The sequence below is a fragment of the Triturus cristatus genome, chromosome 4_2, assembly GCF_964204655.1.
Source record: "Triturus cristatus chromosome 4_2, aTriCri1.1, whole genome shotgun sequence".
Lineage (NCBI taxonomy): Eukaryota > Metazoa > Chordata > Amphibia > Caudata > Salamandridae > Triturus > Triturus cristatus.
Window position 1 is genome coordinate 839784735 of NC_140586.1, and position 25407 is coordinate 839810141.

The following is a 25407-nucleotide window of genomic DNA, read 5'->3' on the forward strand; positions in this document are numbered from 1 at the left end:
TGATTGGAGGGGTCTCACCGTCTTGCAAGATGGCGGGGAATGATAGATGTGCTTCACCTGGCCTCCCCCACCTTAGGGATGGAGTAGTTAGAGGTGGACACACCTCCTATTCTTCCTAGGTTTTCCCACCCAAGGTTGGAGTGTAAACCGGAGGCTGCCATCTGCTGCTAGCAGCAGAGACTCTGGATCTCATTACAAAGGCGGCAGTCCTTTTGAAGCTTCTCTCTCGAGCACTGGTGTGACACCCACCCAGGATGTGCTTTGTTTGTGGTCACAGAGAGCAGGGGCTCTTGACCCAGGGGTCCAGAAACATGTCTGGTGGTGGCTAGCTGCCTAAAACCTGTTGGATCACACCAGGGTTGGTAGGTTTTCAGGGGGGACCTCTGATATGCCCTCTGAGTACATTTCAATAAAACCGACACTGGTTTCGGTGTATGTTTATTGAGAGGAGTAGTTTGTTACCAAACACTCCTGGGTTCAAAAAAGCCATCATGGTGCTGGGGAACTTGAGTTGTAAAGTTTCCAGCCCATGTTCTCTCAATGGCTTCCCTGGCACTTTCAATGTCTAAGAATGTACTAAAATATTGTAGGGGTATATCTGCTCATGTAAATATGCCCACACCTGTGGTATAGTGCACCCTGCCTTAGGGCTGGAAGGCCTGCTAGAGGGGTGACTTACCTATACCTTGGGCAGTGCTAGTTCACATCATGGCACACAGGCAGTGTGCCATGTTGACTTTGTAGTTTTTGTCTTCACCAGGCCATGCATAGGGGACCATCTCCAGTCCCAATGCCCTAGATACCCAGGTGCCATTTAGTAGGGCCAATTGTGGAATAGTGTTAGGGAAGAAGCACTAGCACAGGGGACCTGGTTGGCAGGAACCCTTTGCACTATAATCCAAAATACATCTATTGCAGGCAAAATGTGAGAGGCTAACCATTTCAAGAGGCACCTTCTCATACAAACACTGAGACATATTGTTACACTTGAATCTTTCACCTGGAGCACCCATTTGGATCAATATATTTAACATCTTACATAATACATCTTAAAATCTCACTGTTATTTGACGAAGCCGTTGAATATCCTCCCTCACAAGTGCACTAATATGTATCTGAAACTCGATGTGTTCTCTTCATCAGCACTTCATACAATGCTGCCCATGCAGAAAATATGCTAAATTGACATCTAGCAAATGTCTCAAACACAATACAGTCCTCCAATTATCCCTTAGAAGTAATACTAATCCTCATATGAAAATTTGCATTATCCTTAGTAGCGCAGCACATGATGGTAGACGCACTTTAATAATGTCTGCTTCGTCTCTCTTCAGCACTTGGAGTCACTCAGCCAACATGACAAACAGTAGTAGCACAGCTGTCAAATCAACAGTGACTTACTAAAAGCTCATACAGAGCTAATGAAACCCTGCTGTCATGATGAAACTCTACCAGTTTGCTTTTATCCCATCCCCAAATTAAATACTGCCTCTGGTCAACCCAGAGCTCCTCTGAAACAAACTGAGCATACGCAGGCAGAGTACTGTGGGCCAGGTGTACAAAAGCACTTTACAGTAGCAGACCGTGTGATTCACATAATCCCAAGGTTCAAAACCACAAAATGGCAATTTTTAAATGTGCTAAACCTTTTTTGTGATTCGAAAAATCCTTCCTGAATCACAGTTGGGGGTTTTGCAACTCATTCTGAATTGCAGTTGGAATATGGCTTCAGTAGCTGTGGTAACTCATTACCAAATAGGGTTGTCAGGTGGCCATTGGGGGGGCATCATGGGTTAGGCATTAATTTCATCGTGCCATCACCTATGGCATCTTCTGTGACACACTCAAAAATGAACAGACAGTTTTTTGTCACTGATAGACGAAGCCTCAACCGATTACCAATTACCAGTTGAGCACCCATCTACCCTTCACTGTAAAAGTAATAGAAAAGGCAGTTTACGTCTAGTTGAACGTACAAAATCTCACCAATTTTCTCCTGCACAAATATCCATCCTTTTTTAGACAGTGCTGCAGCACAAGAGGTTGACCATCCCCCATGAGCCTCACTGATCAATCCCAGTAAACTATTATATTAGAACGCAGCAGTATACCAACCACTCGCAGACCTGCGTGAAATTCTCCACATTTTCCAGCTCAAAAGCTGCCTCATCCTTAGTGTCCTGGATGTGGTTTTTTTTTTTTAACTGGACTCCAAGATCAGATTCATCCTCAACCCAATAGCTCCAAAGCATCCCTGATCCAAGAGTGGTTCTTCTATATGAAATTGGTTGAATTCAGACAACATCTGCTGCATACACAAATCCTCATTGAAGGCATTCTTTTCACTCAGTCCCATCTGCCAAGGAAACTCCGCTTGGTATCTGGCATACCTACTTTGAAAAGTAAAACTGTGGTTCATGCTTTGGTTTTCTTATGGGCACATCCTCATTGTTATCTTTGACTCCCTGCGGACCCCTCTGAAAAACATCTCGGAAGTATGACCATCACTTGCTGTCCCATCTACTCTCATATCTATGACACTCGGCTTTCCACTGCTTCTATGGATTAGCTTGAGTAGTTCCTTGCTGCTACTATGGCCAGGAATGTGTTAAAACTCAATAACAAAAGGAGAAAGCTACTAGATCTCTCTGGCCATTTGATCAGGCTCGGACCCTAAACTCTATTTATTTTTCTTTTAAGATTTCGGGTACAATATTGTGTACCGCAGAAGGTGGCAATACTTACTGATCTAGCAATTTTCTTTTGCTTTCTTAGCTCTAAAATCTGCATTTCATGTGCTGAACTATTGTGTTTTAGGTCTCGCCTAGGCAGCGCTTGCGCTGTCTCTTCGAGACATGCTGTATTCAGGATATGTGGATAAAGCTCCACTTACTTTCCACCCATCTTTTTAGATGGCTCCTGTCCCTGTCCTTTGTAAATGGTGGCTTTTCATTGGTCATTAGGCTTTGTAGTCCCTTCTTCTTATGGCCTTGTCTTTTCTTGTAACCTCCCACGAGGACACCCCGTTACATGTGTTACGCCCTATTTTTTTAATTACAGCCTCAAGGCACTACTTTTTTTAAAGGCCTTCAGACAGGACATTCACTTAGCCCTTAACTAGATTGGGAGTGATTAATTGGCTTGCTAACACATCTCACGTTTATATTAGACCTTCTATAAATTTACCTTCATCAGCTCCACATAGAGTACAACCTAATCTGGATTTAATATAAAAAGTATTTTGTCACATTTCAAAGCTACTAATTGTATACATGGATATAGCTATTTGAATGTACTTGTGGTACTGTCTTGCATGAAATGCATTATGGGTAGGGTATATTTACCATATCTTCAAAGTTTGATGCTCACTAGGGACCTCTAGGAGCAGCTTGTGCTACTGTACCTTGACAAGCAGTGCTGGTGCCTTGCTCACTAGGGACATCTAGGCGCAGCTTGCTGTACTGCACCCACCACATCTCATTTATATTAGACCTACTATAAATTTCCATTTATCAGCTCCACATCGAGTACAACCTAATCTGGAATTAATATAATATTTATTTTGTCACATTTTAAAGAGACTAATTGTATTTGTACTTTGTACTTATAGTCGTTGCGTATGAGAAGCAAGGCTGTCAGTAACTGCACCTCTTTTACTGCCAGCCTTGCTGTTCATAAGCAAGGACTATAAGCACAAAGTGCGTGTTTAGGCACCGCTTGCAGGTTTTCAAAACACATAAATAAAAGACATTGTCATTTACAATGGCAATAGCTCAAGTTCTCGAAATGCGAGACCTATCGCATTGCAAATGCTTGTTTTAACCATGAAGCGGTTTCTATATCTAAGAATTCACATTAAGACTTTTATATTGATATTTTGCATTCATGTTATTTTTTTTACTGGTAATCACTACTAGTAAAGTGCGGAACATTAGCCCACCTCCTCACTGAGTGTGACCAGTTGAACCCATAATTAGGTGGTCCAAGTGGAAAAGGCTTTTGCAATTAAAAAGTATACGGACCAAACTTAACTGCAGATATAAAAGTATTTGCTTTTGTTACACTGTTTCGCCACAGAACCTCAGGAAGTGTTTAACAACCATCCGGAACTTACAGATAATGAGGAAGAAGATGTTGTGTAAATTTGAATGGGTGTGAAATTTGCTTCAGGAAACTGGATAAACATTGTCTTCGTAAGATTTAATCTGCTTTGGAGAGGCTCAATTTGACATGTGCATTCAGAGAGAAGATAAATCCATTAAATGGTATGTCAGAGCCCCATGTAAACTAGCCTCCTCGGGTAACTTTGGAAATACCACCGATTAACTTATAAGAGACCAGTTATGTTGCATTGGAGAAATTATACAGTAAAACAGGAGTTGTGCCTTAAGGTAATTTCCAAGTTAAACGAGGCATGGACCCCTGCAAAAGAGTTTCTTGCTGAGCACGAATGAGTTGCACAAGGATAACATTCCTTCTAAAAGCACACAAACTGTAGACTTTAAATCTAAAATCAATAACAATCCCAAGGCCACTCAAAGGTTCAGGGGAGTTTATTTCAGATGTGGCTAACTGGATCACATCGACTCAGAAATTGCTGTGCTGTGAAATCCATTTGCAAATTGTGTGGGTAAACGGAATTTCTTAGTAAGTATTGTTGGGACGCAAAGGGAAGGGAGAAGGTGTATGAAGGAATCTCTGATTGTGATATTCTGCAAATCATTGAAAATGTTAATGGCGTTTCGAATGATGGAGCTTCTGTAATCCAGTTTATTTGAAACCCTCTTTGAGAGTGTCTTTCTTTCTGGGACCCCCACCGCACGTGCCTTGGTCAGTCATTGGAGAAACTCCAGCCTCTCCTTTATGACAGTGCTGCAGGCCCTGTGTTTTCAAAATTACAGATTGGGAAACAGCAAAGGACGCAGAACATGGGCATCAAACCTGCACGCAAGCTTTGCAAGTTTAATCATGTTAAGCGGAAAATCCACACAGTCACTTTAACATGCTGCAATGTGTACATCGGGTCTGTCACAGGTCAGGCCTTCTTTTTCTGTCTAATGTTTTCATTTCACATGTACCTGTGAAATCTCTTAAATTTGATAACCTGCAACTCTTGAAGGTCCCATGTGTCAAAAGGACTTTTGAAGATTAAGTAAAATACAGAATAAGCCTCTATTCAGGAAGGTTCTGAAACCCGTTTTCTTTGCTGCCTCCTACAACTCTCTGGTCTGACTCCCTTGGTCTTCCTGAAGTATAAGATGCCTTTGGTGGTAGCTGTTGTGTAGCAATCAATAAATAAATTATTAAGAATATAGAGACAGTATCCATGAAAATCTCCCAATCCTTGCCTGAAAAGAATTACCTTCTTGGAAGGCCAGTGCAAAAATCAGAAAACCTCAAGTTATTCACCCAATCTATAGAAAAATGTCCCACTACTCATCTGACTTGCTCCACTGCTGCTCTTTAGAAAGAAGTTGAAAACACTTTTGAACATACTTTCCATCCAAAACTATTTGATGATGTGCTCTATATCCCCAGCAACAAGGTCCTTTTGATGCCTTTCACTGCTGGCTGCCCTCCTTGTGTGGCTACCTCTGATGGTGCAGTAGGCAGCTGTGTATTGCTGCTTTAATGTATTATCACCATGGGTTAAGCTCGGAGACAAAATTCACCTTGATGCATAAAAAGTACACTTTTTTATTTCCCATCTACGTCCACATTACGTAATTTGTAGTATGTTTGAACACGCTTAGATATGTGAGACATTTAACCCGCATGATCTACATAATGAGAATTGATGAGAACAAGACAGGTGTATAAGAGTCCAGAAGAAGGCATTGCGTACACAACGAAACCATGGGCATTGGGACCAGAAAAATAATGAAACAATAAGAAAACTACACACATGCCATTAGTTGCACAAAAGCTCCAAGGAAAGACATGAACTCCCTACAATCAGCATAAAAGAGATGTTAAAAGTTTCAACATAAGCTGCCACAACTTCGTTCTAATTGTTGGTCCACTGATTGAGTAGTGGATGGCTGTGTCTCCACCTCCATTGCCTTGAATAGGAGGACTATTATTTCTCCATGTTTTTTGACATTGGTGAATAACACTGAAATTGTTCATTGAAACATTGTCCTTTTTGTATGTTTTAGATGCTGATGGTAGGATAGATTATTCTGCTATAACTTTTGTCCTCAAGTTTCTGCCTCCTACTGAATGCTGGAAGTTGGCATGCAGTAATTCTTCTCGGTGTCTCAGTATCTTAATTTCATTGCAGTCTGGTTGGCAGGATAGAATTAGCTTTTTGACTTAAGTCCCAGTATCTCAGCACCTGATTGTGCCCGATTGAAAGATATAGAAGCTGCTCTTCTGCCCTCTGCCCCGTGTCTGAGCCCACTATTGGGTACTAGCAGTAAGTGCCATTCCCAGTGACATCATCTTTCATTGGGTGCTGCTGAGTGAACTAGAATAGTCATCAAATACTTTGTCTTGTGTTTATGCCTCTGGTTGGATGCAGGAGTGTTAACAGGAAGTGCCTCTACTAACTTGTGTCCTGGTGCTGTTACAGGTTTGTTCCTCCCACTTGGAGTTATGAATGTGATGAGGATTTGGTACATTTCTTCTCTGATCACATTCTCAAGGAAGATGAGAACCTCGGCCGCATCAAACAATATGTGGACAGCATTGACGTCTCTTCTTTTATGGTAGGCTCCCTGATAATGGCTCTGAATGTAAATCAGTAAATGTTTACTGTTTTTATGTTGCTTTATACTGAGGCTCAACCAGTGTCTGATTTGCCCAATGTTAATAAATCTAGTGAAGTGAAAAAGTGAGTTTTAGAACTCTGATTTGTTGTTTCCATGGTGGTCAATTAGGCCTCTAGGCCAAGCCTCCTCTCTTGAGTACAGGTCATGCCTTGCTACTTCCACTTTTCAGAGCTTTCATAAATCACATCCTTTAGTAAGATGCTTATCCTGTAAATGCCTTGCACATGAAGTTACTTGTAATGTACTTGGCAAAAGTGGACCATGAATGCCAGAAAAGCAAAGTTGAAGGTGCCCACCCTCAAGTGATCAAACCTGCTCATACAGCAAGCACACCATGGTAGCTCATATTCTTAGCCGTTACTCTTAAACACACTCTGTGTACTGTCTGTACCTTCTCTCTGTTACCAGAATTCCTTAGTGCCCCATGTCCTTGCTCTGAGTGTATTTGACGCCCACCTCCTCAGCTTGAGGATGCTTAGTGCATCCACTCCACTCTCTGTTCTAAGGATCGTTTGCATTTCTTCAGAGATTGCCCCTTTCAGCTTCAAATTATACCCCCCTTTTCTTACAATAATTTAGATGAACGGAGAACTTTAGAAGAAATTGCAGTTCATACATAACATTCTCTATCAAGAGAAAAACATACACAGCACTAATCCATACCCACACAGTTCTTTAAAACCTTAAATGCTAAAACCTCCAACTTTTTTTTAGTAACCTTTTGCGTATGAACGAACAAACTGGGGCATACCAGCAGTGCACGTGTGGGGAAGCTTTTTTTTAAATGGATCTCACCAAACTCAGAAATGACCAAACCTGTATGTGCACTGAAGCAGGACGAAAGTGCTTCAATCCATTAAGACATGTCCAAACCATTCTGGAATCCCCATTACATTCGGTCATGGTTGTGTATGCTAGTCTTTGCAGTGATGACTGTATTTTAACAAAGGTCATCTCCTTTTAGGAAGAATCCAACTTGTGGTGTCTGACAGATAACAACACTGAGACTTATTGGGAGAGCGATGGGTCCCACGGCCAACACTGGATTCGCCTTCACATGAAGAAGGGGACCATAGTCAAGTAAGGCACTTTCATTCTGTGTGACATATCAACTCTAATGCTTCCTGTTTTGTGCAAGTTTACGTAATATCTATACTCTCCTCATTATTGGTTTGTGTACTGCCTGCCACCTCTTGTATTATGCAATAATACATTCTCTCTAATGTGAGTGTGCCCATCTTCTATAAACAGTGTGTGAGACCTGGCATTTTTTAGCGGGTTTATCCCAAGACTTTTAGCTTTCTGACCTCCTGGTTTTGACCCATTTTTCGTTGGTTTTAGGACTCTGGGCATTTTACTACTGCTAATCAGTGCTTAAGTGCAAATGCTCTCCATGAAAATTGTGTTATGGATTGGTGTTTCCATGATTAGCTTATTTGAATTACTACTATGTATGAATTCTTTATTTGTATCAGTTAATTAAAACCATTACAAAAAATAGGAAAAAATAAATCTAACGTGATATTTGCTTCAATCGTCTTTTACATACCCTAATATATTTGATGCGTATATACGTTATAATGTGAGTGACACATTGAAGCAGTTATTAATTTTGTACTGTCTAAATGAAATGCAAGTGCAATATGTTTTCTCTAAACATGAAAAAGTACAGTTTAATTTTCGAGAAATAAAGCGGTGAATTTACAGTTTGAGTCATTTACCGTTCTATTTCAAATTCATTTCTTAATTACTTTTAGATGCTCTGTATATAATTAATTTTTCCTTTTTTTAAAATGTATGTACTATCCGGTGATGAGGCAAGCCCCTTAGTTTTTTAAGTCCGCTTTCCGGAGGAGGGTGCTTTCTTGTAAAAATTTTACACCTCGGCAAATCAATATGCTAGATGATCCCTCCAGCCAACAGATTACGGCCTGTCTACTAGTACGTATGTTTGTTTCATTATAAATTGTTTTGAAGAGTGTCTTTCTTGAGTCTTTAACTATAGGGCATACGCACAACAAATGGGTTATTGTTTCATTGTAATATCCTCATAACAACAGTTTGCTATTTGTGATTTCTCTTTCCATGATGGTAAGAGATCCTTTGAGTCATGAACTCCTAATCGATACTTGACAAAGCTCCTTTTTAACCCAATGCGAAAGTGTTCTGATAGGTAAGCTTGAGGCTTTAATAACGTATTGGAATTTATAACTGTCCAAGCATGTCATTTTTTACTCAGGGTTTTTTTGTCTTCTAAAAGCGATTTCCTCTTCGTGGCTGTTGAATGCTGCCCTGTCTTACGCTCTATCCCGCGTATCTTGGACGTCAAGTTCATCTAGTGATACTGTCAATTGTTCGCCCCATGAGTTGGGTAGTTATTGATCCATTTGAGTCTTGATTTCTTCCCAGCATAAGCTGCTCAGTGATCCAGGTTCTGAGGATCGAAGCTTCCAGCACAGTTTCACGAAAGAGTTCATACTTTGGAATTTCTGGTTCCGAAGACCAAATTCAAGGCGGATCTGGGCTGGTGATGCGGATTTCGGGAGACCGAGTACTGCCTTGTACACCTTGGTCTGAAGCTCATTCAGTATTTCAATATCCTTACCACACCAAGATGCTAAGCCGTATGACCGAGTAGGTAGTATTTGTGCTGCCATCACTTTCAAAAGGTGGCGGTAAGACAAACAACTGAGTTTTTTGTTCAACAGTTTATGCACAAAGATCAGTGATTGGGCTTTGGATCGTAATTCCTTTTTGTGTTCCCTATTTGATATCCCTCGCTCCATGTGTATGCCCAAATATTTGTATGCTTGTGTCTCTTCTATTTTTTTGCCCTCTGCGTACCAAGTGAAATTGCTGTCCTGAGTATCCACCAGGCGTACCACTTTAGTTTTCTTTTTATTCAACTTCAGTCCTTGATGGTCCAGATGTTTTGTCAAGTTATTTAAGATTCTTAGCAGGCCAATCTGGCTTTGGCTCAAAACGACTGTCGTCCGCATTTTGTAGGTATGGAATTGGTTCCTTGGCGAGGTTAGGAGGATGGCTTTTGGATGATAACATGTAGTTGTTTATGTGTGCTAAATACAGGTTAAAAAGGCTTGGTGCCAGGACGCAGCCTTGTTTCAGGCCATGCGTGGTGTTAAACCTGGCTGACACTCTGCTACCATCTCCGAGTTTGACCCTCACCCAGGTATCACTGTGGAAGGGCGACCATGGCTTCAAGTAGGTGTGTTGGTAGTCCCCATTCTATCATTTTTTCCCAGAGACGATTTCGACTTTATCGAAAGCGGATTTCAGGTCTAAAAAGCATACAAAGAGTAGAGATTTTCTTTTTATGGCTTTTTCTGTTAGGAGTGCCATGGTTGCGAGGTTTGTGATAGTTCCCACACCGGACCTGAAACTTGTTTGGAACTTCGGTATTGCACATTTTTCCTCTGACCAGGCTTGAAGATGGACTAAGATGCAGGATGCATATAGTTTGGCCTCTACAAAGCTATCAAAGCTATTAGCCTGTAATTTTCTGGCAGGCTCCGACTTCCATTTTTAAAGCTGGGATGAAGTATACTCCCTTTCCAGGAGCGTGGTAGCTTATTCTGGCTAAAGATATGGTTGAAGAGAGGCGTGAAGTAATCTGCCCAGAAGCTTTGTGCCTGCTTGAATCGGGCATTTGCTGCCCCATCTGTTTTTAGTTTTTTATTATTGCTTTAAGTTGTTTAGCATCAGTTAGGATGTTTGGTCCGTTGGTGCTTGAAACTGATGATCTTGCTGCCAGGGTCTGATGCCTGATGATTTTCTCTGTGCTTTCCCTCATGGGGAGCATCCTGTGCCGTGGTCTCTTTCGTCCTCGTGATGTTGTCGGTATTGTTAAACATTTTGAGGATGTGCTGTTTCCATACAGCTTCATTAATTCCGGCATCTTGATGTAATCCCGGTCCTTTTGTTAGGTTGTTAATTGTTCCCCCAAAATTCCATACTAGTTGGCAGTTTACTAGCCCAGAGTAATTTGCTCCATAGATTTTCTTTATACGCCATTTTTTCGTTCCTACAATTCTCCCTGTATTGCCTCCTCATTTCTTTTGATTTGCTCTTATACGTTATTTTCCCTTTTCTTGAATCGCGGCCTGTTGTCTCACCACTCTTACGATCTTTCTTTTCGGGACACACAACTGAAAGTTAAATCACGGTTCTTTTCTTATTCCAATGTTCTTCCGACGTGCTAGTTTTACTGGGAATCTTTGTATTGGGATTTGTCCTAGATGTTCCCAGTTTTCTATGGTATCTTAGTCTTAAGACTAGACCAAGTCCCTAATAATATCAACAGGTTTGCCCAGGGCTTGTAAATCAAATGCCACTAGTGGGCCTGTAGCACTGGTCTCACCGACTCTGCTGGACGGTGTCACAGAGTCACTGCCTGCATGTGACTTGAGGGCACCGCCCCACTTTGGCGCAGCCCTGCCGCTGCCTGCGCTCCTGACTTCAACTTCATGGAGTTCGGTCTGGAACCCTTGTGACTTCAAGGGCCGACGATTCCTGCACCATCCTCCGGAACCCGCACCATCCTCCGGAACCCGCACATGCCGATGCCTCCTCTTCGGCGCTTATCGCAAGATCCACAAAGCGCTGCATTTCCAAGGTACTGTTTGCCAGTCTTCCCGACACCATAGCTGTCCCGCGACCTCCAGGTCAGCCTGAACTGTTGGATTTGTTTGTTCACAACGCAGTGATAGCCCCGGACAGAGCTATGGACTTCAATTAAACTGCCTTTTAAGTTTATTCTTGCAAAATTCATATTTTTATTACTGTATGTGGGATTTTTTAAAATCATTTTTTCTTGTTTTACACGGATGAATATTGGCTATTTTTCTAAAACTGGTGTGGTGTCCTTTTGTAGTGTTTTCACTATATTACTGTGTGTGATGTGCAAATGCGTTACACAGTGCCTCTGAGATAAGCCTGTCTGCTCATGCCAAGCTACCAAGGGAGTGAGCAGGGGTTATTTTAGAAGTGTAATCCCCTTACCCAGACTAGAAGGAAAGGTCCCTACTTGGACAGGGTACAAACCTGCCAACTAGAGACTCCAATGTCTACCATTGGTTGTCAGCGGTGAGGATAGGACTTGAGTGTAAACTTGACCTACAGTGATTGCTGTACACTACTTCCATATCGCAGACTACTATGTACCACATTACTGTGTTTTTCCTTTTTTTTGGTCTTTGCTTTTGTTTTGAGCTTAAACTTTCTACTGCATCATGTCTCAGTCGAGAGCATCGTTAGTTACATCCCCAGAATAGTTTTTTGAGTACGATAGGTTTGAAACCTACACCATAAAGGAACTGAAGTCCGTTTGCAAAAACCTCAAAGTCCAACTTAAAGGCCTCCCCAAAAAAGGGAAGTTACCAAAGGCGTTGATGGCCTGGGTAGCAGCCAGGAATGGCAGAGGGCATTCTGAGGATCCTGGTGTGGAGGCTGAGGAGCCAATTTAAAGGGAAGATGTACTGGGGGCTCAGGAGTTGTTAAGGGGGGGATGAACCCTCCGGGTCATGCAACAGTAGTCCCCCTCCAGGTCTGTCTTTAGAGGAGCTGGAGAATGGGTGGAAGCCAGGAAGCTCAAGTTAGAGCAGGTGAAAAGGCAAATAGAGCTAATGGAAAAGGAAATTATTTTAGCTTATGAGCTCAAAGTGAGAGTGATGGAGCTGGACTGGGAAGCAAGGATGGCTAAGTCCAGCACACATGGTGGCAGCTAAAGTGTTATGTCCAGTACATAGGGAGACGGACGCACACCCAGAGACTTGATGCCACACTTTAAGGAGGGGATTGACATACTCCAGGGGGTTTAGGATTGAGGTAGCTCCAGTGGTGCGCAGGGTCCCTGAGATGGATTAGGGAACTGGCACAAGGGGTAATACTTCTAGCTGTGGGAGGGGCACTCTGCTGACTCTAGAAGAGGGGTGCAGGGAGATGAGTTCCCCCATGATAGAAGCCCTGATAAGTGAGTATAGAGACCCCCAGAAGAGTGTGGGTTGAGTGACAGAAACAGTCAGACACTGTCTCACCAGTCTTGCAAGGGTGATGGTAGTACTTTTCTGAGGCACTGGATGGTTGGGTGAAGGGCAGTTTGGTTAACACATGTGAGGGGCTGTAAAATTTGGATGCTGGAGAGCATATGTTCAATCCCTGTTTTCCAGAGCTATGCCAACACCTGGTGAAGTGAGACTTCTATGACCCAAGGGAGCTTGCACAGTAGGCAGACCTTTTGGTGGAGTCCAGAAGGTCTAAAGAAACATATGGGAGTGGCTCAGATTTTTTCCCCAACCGAAGGAGGTGGGGAGGTTTGTACTAGCCCAGATAGGTTCCTGGGGAGGGGTAGAGGGTTCCAAGTCCCTTCTCGGAAGAGGAGAGGTAGGGGTGAGGCCCAGGTTGCCCAAAACCCAGACCCAGAACGTGGAAGGTTCCCAGGGGGAGCACCAGCATGGGAGCCTAGTCGGTACCAGGAGGCCAACCACTGAGGGGTATCCCCTAGTGTCAGGAGAGCTGGGGGGAGGGGGGGGGGCAGCTGTCGCCAGCGACCCTTCAGTTCTAATGTCTAGCTGCCCTACTCCAGAGAGGATTGTGCATAAGTCCAGAGAAAGGGGAGAGGAGGGGAGACAGTCCCCAGTGGGAAGACCAGCACCCCAGGACTGACCTTGGTGAGGCCACTTCTGGCCTGAGAGGGTCTTCCTGCACAGTCTGATGGACAGAGGGCTGGAGACCTGTGCCATGCAGTCTTTTACCCAACACTTCCTGGAATTGTTTCCCTTGGGGAGGGAGGGTGGTTTGTTCTCCCCCAGAAGTCCTGGTGTGCCAGGGACATCCGCAGGGTACAGACCCTAGGTTGAAGGGTCACATTCAGGGTGTCCCCCCTGACCTGGAGGGAGGGACGATTGTTTGCATTAACCCTACCATTTTATCTTCTGGGGGTGCTGCTCCGGGTGGGAGGGTACAGAGCCCCAGGAGGGGGGGTTAGGGAGAGGGAAGCCTCGCCTCTGACTCCAGTCGAGCTTAAGAGTATAGACCCTGGGCTAGGAAACCAGTTGCAGGATAGCACCCCTGAACTGGTGGGAGAATTGTGCAGCATGCCTGCCACAGGTTCCCTGTCAGTTCTGGAATCTGGGGGTACCTCTCCACGGTGGAAGGGACAGGACCCTAGCGGGGAAGACAGGGTGTGGGAGAGCCCAACCCAGCCTCCTGTTCAGACTGAAGGTGCAGACCCTAAGCTAAGTAACCAGTTGCAGGGTAGCACCCCTGAACTGGTGGGAGAATTGTGCAGGACGGCTGCCTCAGTCGCCCTGGCAATTCTGGATCCTGGGGGTACATCTCCTCTGTGGAGAGTACAGGACCCCAGCGGGGAGGACAGGGTGTGGGAGAGCCCACCCCAGTCTCCTGTTCAGCTCCAGGGTACAGACACTGTGCTGAGTGACCAGTCTCAGGATGCCCAGGCTACTTGTGTCCCTAGTAGCATTAGAAGCAGTGTCCTATAGTGCAATCTGTATCATCAGCTTCACATCCACTGACACAGGTCTACAAAAACAAGCACTTACACCGGTATCCACAACTTTTTGTCTACAACCATTTACCCTACACCACCTCCACCTAATTCTTCCACCTCTGACCACCTATCAGCCACCCATCCTTCTCTCCACTATACATCCCAGGTCCAGGACTACTACATATTCTACATTTCTCCTTACCCACCATTTACACAACTGCCTCCACCTTTCATCCCGCACCATCACTTACCCCTGCCCTACTTCCTGCACCTACTTCATCACCTACTCTTCCCCCAAGAACCCATCTGCAGCCTACACCACCAGGTACATTCTTCCTCTTCTCCACCCCAGGTTTCTAGTGTGCCCAGGGCCAAGAGCAGGTAGCAATAATTATGCTTCCTTTTTAAGTTTTCAAATGGTCTATATTTCATAAGTTTTTAAAAGGAAACAAGGGTTTCACAAAAAGTAGTGATAACAAAAGGTTTCTCCATTATCTCTTGGCCAAATAAAGAGGTGTTTTCCAAGGATAAACTTTAAGTGACCAGGGCAAACCGATCAATAGAATCTTTGCAAAGCTGCAGACCATGAAAGATGGCGATGTCCTTCATACAGCTTCATTGCAGGATCTTATGATTTACAGTGACAAGAGTTTTTTCCATGCACTTTGCTGTGACCAAACTTTCTGCCAGTGCAAGACATTTTGAAGAGAGGGCTGCCAAGGGTAAGGCTAACAAGAGCATTGCAATCAAGTTTGGCGGTAGTGGCTAAATTTAAATTCAAGAAAGAAAGGTACAGTATTTGTATGCTCAATTTTTAATGCACATAGCTTTAATTCAGCCTCGTTTAGCTACAGGCAGACAGTGTATTGCTAAAGGACTGGTGTAATCATAGTCTGATAGGCAGACGAAGGACATGTCTTGCAGCCACATCATGGTTTCACTTTCTGAAATTTGCGAATAAGGTGGTGAGGGTCTAGGATGTCCAGACGGGAAAGAACTACCCTTTGATGGAAACCTAATTAAGGGAAATTGTGACAGAAATCACATTATGTAGAAGATTCCTTGATACCTTCATCGAGTTTTAGCAGAAAGAAATTAAAACCCATGCCAGCCCCTAGATTGCTTACTTGGATTGGAAAGTTTGGCAGTAGGCCACATTCTCTCACCAGATGGTGAATGGGTGATTGTTGTTCAGTTTCCGCCTGCTAGTGTATTAGATTTCTACATATATATTTTGAGGTGCATATGTAGCGCGCAGTGGTCAACCACCTGAAAGTATTTTTCTAAAATTTTAGCATGATTTGTGTGTCCTCTGCATAAATATAGCAGTTGAAAGAGGAGATGAAGTCACGGAGAGGCCTAAGACGCTTGTTAAAGAAGAGAGCTAGTCTGTGAAGTGGTACGTAGCGCAAAGGAGGTAGTGATGGAATGAGGGATCTGTTAAGGAATGAGATAATGCATCTCAGGGATGTGCCTTGTCCCCGCTGTATTGCTGCATTGATTCAGAGGCTAGACAAAGGATAAGATGATGGTGAAAGGAAAAACAAATGACAGAAGAACAATAACTCTGAACGAGAGGGATTGCTGATTTTCAATGTGTGGAGATGCTAAGCAAACACAATCAGACCAACAGACAGGACAACTCAAATTGGGCAAAATACTGACGAGAGATGCAACTCAACATAAATAGAATGGTGAGGCTGCAAGAAGGTGCAAACATAATAACCACTAAGATTACAAAATCTAGTTCTCACTCTAATTTTGGCTTCCATATACTCCCACATTGCACATCACGTCTTTCCACTCGTTAGCACTCCATCGATTTCGGTCAGTGTCCATCCCACCACTAGTAATCTTGGAACCACCATAGGCAGTCATCTCTGGTTAAGCTGTATGATCTAATCCCATCACCACTGGCTGCTTTCTGTGACCAAGGGCACTTTTATGCTCACTTCACCACTCTGTTCCCACCATGCTCCCTTCAACTTTTTTTCAACCACTTCATTTGTATGGCTCACTTGTCATCATTGTTTTCACCGAGTTCCCATCCTCTTCTCCGTTCTCTAACAGTCTTGACCTTCCACACCTAAAGCTCTATACAGCCCTGTAATCTGTTTGAGTTTATACAGTAATACTTGGCTTGTAAAAGTCTGACTTGCTTTCTGTATGCTTTTTTGTCCCTTGCAGAGCCTTGCCATAATGTCTGCTCTCTCCACTCATTTTTCATCACAATCGTCCATCTCGTACTAGGTTTTTTTGACAGCTCTACGATTATAATGATTAGTTCTGTGTGTCTGTTGATGTAACATTCCTAAATATATGTTCACTTCATGTGGTGCAATTCATGAATCACAATCTATTGTAACGCCTCATCAGCCAAGATCAATTAACGATTGCTGCCTGAACATTCATTACCTGATCTATGACACTGGCCCAGACCTTCTCATCATCTCTGAAACTTGGTCATGAGTCTATTCCCTTGCCTATCAAATGCTTTAAAAAAGGAAATGTCCACCTAAGAAGAACTATGGAGGAGCAGTTGTCTTCTTCAGGATCTCCTTACCAACAATCCGCTTTCAAGATGTTTCTGCTGTTGAGGGTACTCGTATAACATCTGCTGCTCAACTTCTACAATCTGCTTGTGCTCATTTTTAGGGTTCACCTGCACAACGCTTGCGCTGTGCTTGCAAAATCTCTTTAAATAAAAAAAATAAAAACTTAAAAGAAGCTTAGAGCTCACCCATTACTTCCCTTTAATTTCCATTGGCTGCCTCCAATGTCACTTTAATTACCATTGGCCGGCTCCCAAGGCACTTTAGTTTCCTTGCTTCCATCGGTCAGCACCTGCTACACGCTTTCATCTTCGTCATGCAATGGAGCCTGGACCAAGTACTGCTTCCGGTGTCCACAGCAGGAACTCTTTCATTTTTTTTTTTTCTTTTTTGTTTAAATGTTTAAATTTTTTTGATCTTTTACTTTTCAACATGTACTCTTATTGTTGAGTGCATGTCTCTGCAGTCCCTTTGCTTCACACCTCTTGCCGTTTTGTTTTTTCAACACCCTTCCCATTTCCCCTTCAAAAATCTGCATGTCCCGCTGCACAATAATGGGTGTTAAGCTCCCATGGGAAAACAGCGCACAATGGTTTTTACTTCTCACACCAAAGGACTGAAGTATATTTGAACAGTAAGTTCATATGTTAGACCTGGCATCCTTGGTGTGTGTTTTCCCCTGTCTTTTTTTTTTAAAAATTTTGCCTCTGCCTCCTGTATTTGTGGACTGTGTTCTGGATTTATTTTATGCTGGTTTAGGTACTCTGGGCACTTTGACACTGCCGATCAATGCCAAATTGCAAGTGCTCCCTGGGTAAATTGTGATTCTAATTGGTCACCCATGATTTGCATATTTGATTTACTGGTAAGCCCCTAGTAAAGTGAATTGCAGCACTGATTGTGCCACCCACACCAGTAGCCTTTCAAATGGGTCTCAGACCTGCCACTGCAGTGTGTTCATGCAGTTCTTAACTGCCACGCCGACCTTGTAAGTGCAACCACTTGCCAGGCCCTAACCTTCCCTTTTCTTCCATATAAGACACCCTGAAGGCAGGCCCAAGGTACCCCCATGGGCAAGGTGCAGTGTATGTTAAAGGTAGGACATGTACGGCTGTGTTTTGCATGTCCTGATAGTAAAGTACTGTGTATTTTGTCCCTCACTAGAAGGACTAGCACTCTCATGGGTTAACCTTGGATCTGCATTGTAACATTTTACAAGTGTAACTTTCAGTTGGGAACAGCTAGAGATTTGGAGTTTAGTCTCTCTGAACTCAGAATTTAATAACACCTTTTAGTAAAGGCGGTTTTTAAATTGTTTGTAAATTCCACTTTTAGAAAGTGGGCATTTTCTTGTTTAACCATCCTTTGTGCCTCTGCCCGTTTGTGTATTCAGGTTCTGGTTTTTGAGTGACAGTAGCTGGGGATGTGCATTCACTGTACACAATCACAAGGGGGGGTTGGGGTGTGTCCTGTCTTCCCTGGGTGAGTCATATCCAGGCTCTGTAGGCCTTTCTACATTTAGAGTGGTGGGAGGAGTTTTCACTAGCACCTGAATAGGCTGTGTCCGCTCTGCACAATCCTGTCCCCCACCTCCTGTAGTGTAAGTTTAGAGACTTGTGCAACAAAGATTACAAAGAGAAAATGGGGTATAAATATTAGCCTAAAACCCGAGAAGTTTTGATTACTTTTGGAATCAAGGGGAACCTCTGCTAAGGAAAAAGAGCTGTGAGGTGGAGACTGCCCTTTTGCTGTGTGTTGCATTTATGGGTTGGCCTCCAGTTGCTGCTTCTGCCAAGGAGAAGACAAAGGTTGGAGCTTTGCTGTGAACCTGCTTGTTAAGAATCTCCAAGGGCTTGTGTGTGCTTGCCTCTTGTTCTGAAGTCTATGGGACACAAATACTTCACCACCAGCTCCCTTGAACTCCACTGCTGGGAGTTCTGACCTGCCAGGAGATGCCTGTTCCTGTTCTGGGCCTCTGGAGGTTGTTCCTTGTGCTGGAAGGTGAAAAACGCTTGAAGAAACCAAGAAAATGCATTGTCCTTCTAGCACCTGTTTTTCAGATGCTACATTGCTGCGCGGGGGAAATTTCCACGCACCGCCGCCATGCGGCCAATGGAATTGACTCTTCCCTCCAGTGGCTCAAAGTATCGCTGCACTCTGAGTTCTGTGCACCGATCTCCGAAGTCCAAGATCCCAACACCGGTTCCGACAAAAGCCCCGCTGTGCAGCTAAAAGAATTTACGCATTGCAGCTCTGGGGCTGAAGAAATCGACGCAGCGCCCATTTACCGCCACTACAACAACCTCCAACGTGTCTGTGTTTCCACCAATGCCCCTGTCTAGTAAGTTTTCCAGTGGCATCACACGTAGACCAGAACAGTCTTGGAATCGATGCATCACTTGCCCCTACAGTGCAGATGCGACGCATCACTTATCCTGCTTGCAGCAGAACTGGCGCATCACCTCCCCAAGGACACAGGAACTGACGCACCGCTGTGTTTTCTGATGCTTTTCTGCTCCTCGGCTGTTTTGCCTTGTGGATTTTGACATATTTGAGGTACTTTGTGTAAAGGTCATATATCCATAATTTTCTATGGATAGAATTGCTTGAAACCTTTTAAACGTCATATTTTGAATTGTGTATGTTTGATTTTTGTTGTTTTGGTCTTGTTTGGTTTAGATAAAGATACTTTATTTTTGTAAACTGGTATGGTGTCCATTTGTAGTGTTTTCACTGTGTATCTGGGCTTAAATACTTTACACATTGCCTTTGGGAGAAGCCTGTCTGCGCGTGTCGAGCTATCAAGGGGGTGAGAAGGGGCTATCTAAAGTGTGTAGCTCCCTTATCCTGACTAGAAGGAAGGGTCCTTACTTAGACAATGGTGCATACCTCTGCCACATAGAGACGCACATTCAGTAAACATGCACAACTGAAGTGCTGGCTAACAAAATGTTTCAAGCCCACTCCCTGCCTGGTAATCAAGCTCCCATGTGTCTCCAGATCACACTCACTAGATGGTAGAATTCCCTGCAGCAACTTTTGCAGAAGCACAAGGCAAACTTCAGAGTTGGTAAATAATTACCTCTCATTGCTGACCTTTTACTACGGCATTGCACTGCTGCCCTTTAACTTCTCTGAGTGGCACACAATCCTATTAGGAGGTTTGTGAAGCAAGATGGTATGACCTCTAGAGTATGCTTCTTTGTGCTTTTATTGTAAAACTACAGAAAGTAAGAGATAAGACCGGCCCGCTCAACAAAGACCACAATAATAATAATAAATACCAAGCAAAGCAGAACCCAAGTGCAGACCACCATTCACCTACCCTCAAATGCATTCCCCAAAGCCATCTCTGGCATCTTCCACTGTCAAGTCTCTGTATTTTGGGTGATTTGAATATTTAACCCAGCAAAACAGAACCTTGCTGTTCAATCTCAAGTGGACAGAACTTCCTCCAGTTGGTCTATAGTCCTAGGCACATACTTGCAAAATCTTTTACATTAAGTGATTAGTACTTACTATCAGTGCAATCTTTGCACATCCATGACATATAAACATGTCGGCAAATCTGTCCATCATCTAGAGCATTCATAGCATTCACAACAATGTTAACCTCCCTTTTGCAACTTCTATAACACTACCAACAAGACCAATACAAGACCTGGAAGAAACTTCTTCTCAAAGCTCTTCAATCATAGCTGGTAGACACATTTCCAGCAACCTTATAATGGAAGGTCAAAATTCAAACTGTGTCTTTCATGAAGCCTTAAACAAATGTCTCCCCTTCTAGTTTCCTCACTCCCTTAGTGTTGACCTGAAGAAAGCTTTGAACATTCTGATATATCTTGCGAAAACAAAAAAAGATGGAAGAAAACAAACAACAAGCTGAAATCCCAGCAACACTCAAGCATACACAAAAGTGGAACAAGAAAACAAAAACACTCCATTTGTGACCTCACCGCTCCAAAGTATGAATGCTATCTAAGAAACTTCACAAAATCATTACTAAATTTCTAGTTCAGAATGCACTTGTGAGATCACCAAATGCAAGCCCTCTGTGACTCAGTAACAGACTACTACATCTTCAGGGCCAAGGGCCTGTAAATGTACCACCTAAGCAAGAAGGTCTATGAACTCCAATCACAATGCCTGCAAAAAAGAAATTGACCTCCATCCAACAATTTATGCAATCTATCTTTAACCTAATCTCCGCCATTGATTTCAGGAACTTCTCTAGGCCAGCAATACCACCAGCTCCCTATCAGACACGTGACCAGCATAGATATTCAAGAACATTCTCTTCACCATTTCTGCTACCTTGCCGACCAGAGTCCAAACCATCACATTTTGAACACCCTGCAAAAAGACCGCGTTGAAACGGAGCTTTAACAAAAAATTGAATTTCATCGACCTCTCGATTCCACCTACCTTTCAGAATGATTTAACATCTTCTTTCTTCTGGCTTTTTTTTTTTAGCTCCTTTGCACTCCAGCACAGATGTTCCTCAAGGTTCCATCATAAATTTCTTCCTCTAAAATGCTTGGCGTGGCTGACTGTCCGACCTATTCACATCAATGATTCTAACCTACTTCAACTTTGTGGATGTCACCAAAGTCATCTTAACCCAGTGTCCGCAAGCAGTTGAACTGGAATGCTACTTGGCACCTTAATTCCAACTCCTCAAAGAAAAAAGTATTCTCAGCTGTGGTGTTTATCATTGGTTACAGCTATTCAGATTCATATCAATCACTTTGACAGCAATGAGGAAGTGACATTAGTGAGGAATTTAGATGTGATCATAGACTCCAGACCTTCACTTTCATCACCAGTAAATCAGGTGATCAAAAGTGCTTTTTAGACCAAGCAATCGTACTGATTGCCCATAGCCAGACGCAGCTCATTCATTAATTCTGTCGATAAAGAGGTCCGCATGATGGGACTCCCTTTCCTTCAACTAAAATGATAGGTATATGATCATGAAGAATATTGTGTTCCACAGTGGTCCCACTCCTAACCAGCCTGATCTTCTTCACAGGTACTTCCATCTTTGTGCAGAGTCTCAAGCTCTGGAACTTGCTATCAGCAATGCTAAGGATCATCCATGACCAACTAGAGCCAAGGAAAGTGGGAAAGGCCTGTCTGATTCCAAACAGATGAATCCTCTGTGATCAGGCAATCTTAAATGGGAATGATACTTGTAGGTTTGCCCTACGACATCTAAACTTGTGGTGCTACACTGCATGCAATGTATAAGCACACTTATATGATCCTCTTCACATTCGGGAAGCTACAGAACGACATCCAAGATGACACAGAATTTGGCAACCAAACACAAGTAACTTATTAGCTTTTACACATGGTTGACTAAATTATGCAGCAAATTATGCTGCATAATGTGCTGCATTTTGTGAAAGTATTACTTCAATATTTTGTCAATTTTACACATGGTAACACTACTTGGACGTAGGCTTGACCCTTTTGCTAACAATTTAGCTCACAAATACAGCAATAAGCAGTTGAAAGATGACCAGTCAATCTGTGTGAAGGACTTTTCACCATGCGGTGATGCATGTTACCACACTTTTAGTAACATTTGATCAGTTTGAGCTAGAAAAATGTTTGGCGCTAAATTCTGCAGATTATGCAGCAGATGATGGATTATGTGGCAAACACTGCAAATCCATAATCATGCAAAAGCGCAGCGGCTGCATAATTCCAGCGACCCTGCTTTTTCCCAACCGTGGTAAGTACATGCAAACATGACTGTATTTTGCTGCTTCTTACTTCACTATATGCATAAACACAGCCACAAGTGCTGTACAACACATTTGTGACATCCTAATAGAAGCACACCCATATACACTACAAAGGAGCCACTTACTTGACCACTTGGAATCACTTTCGGCCCTTGTCAGAGATATGAGGTGTTATACAAATGCAATAGCACAATACACTAGTGCAAAAATGCTTGATTACAGCAGCTGTCATCCAAAAAACTGTTACCCAGTCTTGGCAAATTTTACCTTTTTATTACACATGTACAAACCTGTTCCCCTGTAGAACTGTGATGATGATATATGTTCGAGGCATATGAGCTGCAGATTACACACTTTTGCATGGATCGCCATCTGGTGTTGGGCCCGGATGTTTGCAGTTTGTTTTTCCTCTTGAAAAGTCTTTGGAAGTCACGAGGTCGGTGACTAATCCCTTGGTTCGTATTGCGCATGGGCTTCGGCTCCATCCTCAGATTGTATTTTTCCGCCATCAGGCTCGGATGTAATACTTCGCGCTCCGGTTCCGAACATTTCCAGTTCGACGATCGAAGCGGAATCCTCGTTCTTCGCGGTATTGTTCAGATCCTGATCTCCTCAATCACCTTCTCTTCGACACACCTTCGATTCCAGTCGTCTACGGCGGCCTTCGGGCCTATCCAAGCTCCGGTCCCGGCTGATGGAAAGAACTCCATTCAAGAAGTACCCTCGATGTGGGTCCAAATTCCCCCACACCGATCTTCATGAGGTGTGCAACCTCTGCCTCTCCCCTGAACACGAGGCTCGAGACTGTCCCGCCTGCAAGTCTTTCAGATCCAAAAAGACTATTCGAGATCGAAGGGCCAGACGAAACATGGCGCACTCCTCGACTTCCGTTCCAGTCAACATCTTCGGGGACGACGTCGAAGCTCCGGGACAGCAGCACACCGAAGAGGACCTCGTCAGTGCTTCCGAAGCCGATGACTCTGATGTGGAGGACATCACCCCGGCGCAGAGGGTCGTGAGTAAAATACCCCCTCCCTCCCACACCCGCGCCGACACCCAAAAAGGCTTCGGTCACGCCTTCGGACCTAGGCAAGACCAAAGACACTGCTTCGAACACCCCACCTTCGGGCCCGGTGAAGAAGCCTAATAAGCCTTCCGGCGTCTCGGGCTCGAGCCAGCCTGCCAGCGGTGCCGATAAACACACTTCGGCACCGAAAAACAGATCAGCCTCTACCTCGACACCGAGCTCCGCACCAAAGCCCTCGGTGTCGAAACCCAGCCTCTCGGTACCGACCAAACATCACAAGGCCCTCGGCACCGACACTCCCGCGCCGAAGCCTGCTCGGCGCCGACCAAAAAATCGGAGCTTCCAAAAAAGCACGGCACGGACAAGCCTAAAAAGCCATCGGCCCCGAAACCGTCGGCGCCGACTGAACAGCCATTGTCTCAAGAACTGTTTACACCAGATCCTTTGCAAAAAACACTTACTCCAACTGGACATTTGGCACTTTCTTCTAAAAAGAGACATTTGGACAAACCAGCTCCGCCTCTACCTCCAAAGAGGAAAGACTGTGCTACCTCCCCTTTCAGAGTGCCTTCTCCACCTCCTCCACCCTCTCCACCTCCGCCCCCTCCACCCCTGCCTCATCGCTCTCCGACCCCGTCTCCAGACCATGATGATCAGGGGGACCCCTACTACGATCCAGCAGATGTGCCACAAGACCCCACCCCTACAGGATCCCCAGACCCATGGGCCGATTATAATAATCCCGACATTCCAGATGTTCCACAAGATGACCTTTATCCATCCAGGCCATCTCCACCAGAAGACTCATTAGGTTTTCACCACCTACTTCAGAGGGAGGCACATTATCACGGGGTAGAACTACACACTGACCCAGTAGAGGACGATTTCCTCCTAGACACCTTTGAAACCGCACATAGGTCTACTTCTATACTACCTATGCTCAAAGGGGTAATAAAACATGCGCCAGAGGTTTTCAAAGACCCAGTCAGGGCTAGGGTCCTAAACCCACGCATAGAGAAAAAGTATAAAGCTGCCCCCACAGATCCTGCCTACATCAAAGGGCCAGCGCCACTGGATTCCCTAGTGGTATCCACTGCACGGAAGAGGTCAAATTCCCAGGCGTCAGGCGAAGCACCACCGCCTGACAAAGAGTCAAAGCTCCTGGACGCGTCAGGAAAGCGCACTGCGTCACAGGCAGCCAATATATGGTGAATCGCCAACACTCAAACGCTATTGGCCAGATACGACAGAGCGCATTATGATGAACTAGAAACCATCATGCACCATCTCCCAGAAAAATACAGAAATAGGGCCAATGAATTAATTCAAGAGGGTAAGACCATAACTAACACCTCCATACGCTGTGACTTCGACGCAGTAGACACAGCCTCCAGGGCCATTAACACTAGCGTCCTCCTCCGTCGCCATGCTTGGCTGAGAGTTTCAGGCTTTAAACCTGAGGTACAAGCCTCCATATTAAATCATCCATTTGATCAATAACATCTATTCGGTCCAAAGGTAGATGAGGCCCTCGAGAAGATGAAGAAAGACACAGATACGGCGAAATCTATGGGAGCCCTACAGTCACACCCTCCTAGGCGCTCCTTTCGCCGCTCTTCCTTTCGGGGCAGAGGCTACTCCTCAGATAGCGCATCCACGTCCTACAAATCCCCTGCTCAATCCACCTTCACAAGGGGTTATCAAAGAGGCGGCTATAGAGGCAATAACAATAAAGGCAGAGGCAAAACAAATACCGCCCACTCTGCCACACCGC

The 25407-nt window shown here is 44.1% G+C and overlaps 1 protein-coding gene across 1 annotated transcript in view; it reads left to right on the forward strand.

Moving 5' to 3' along the window:
- The window catches only part of LOC146835223 (E3 ubiquitin-protein ligase HECTD3-like), a 387450-nt gene that overhangs the window by 85036 nt on the left and 277007 nt on the right, over nt 1-25407 (forward strand). The window contains exons 4-5 of the mRNA XM_085602812.1: nt 6575-6710; nt 7738-7853. Of these exons, the coding sequence (XP_085458938.1) occupies nt 6575-6710; nt 7738-7853 (252 nt within the window). The remainder of the gene's footprint in view (nt 1-6574; nt 6711-7737; nt 7854-25407) is intronic.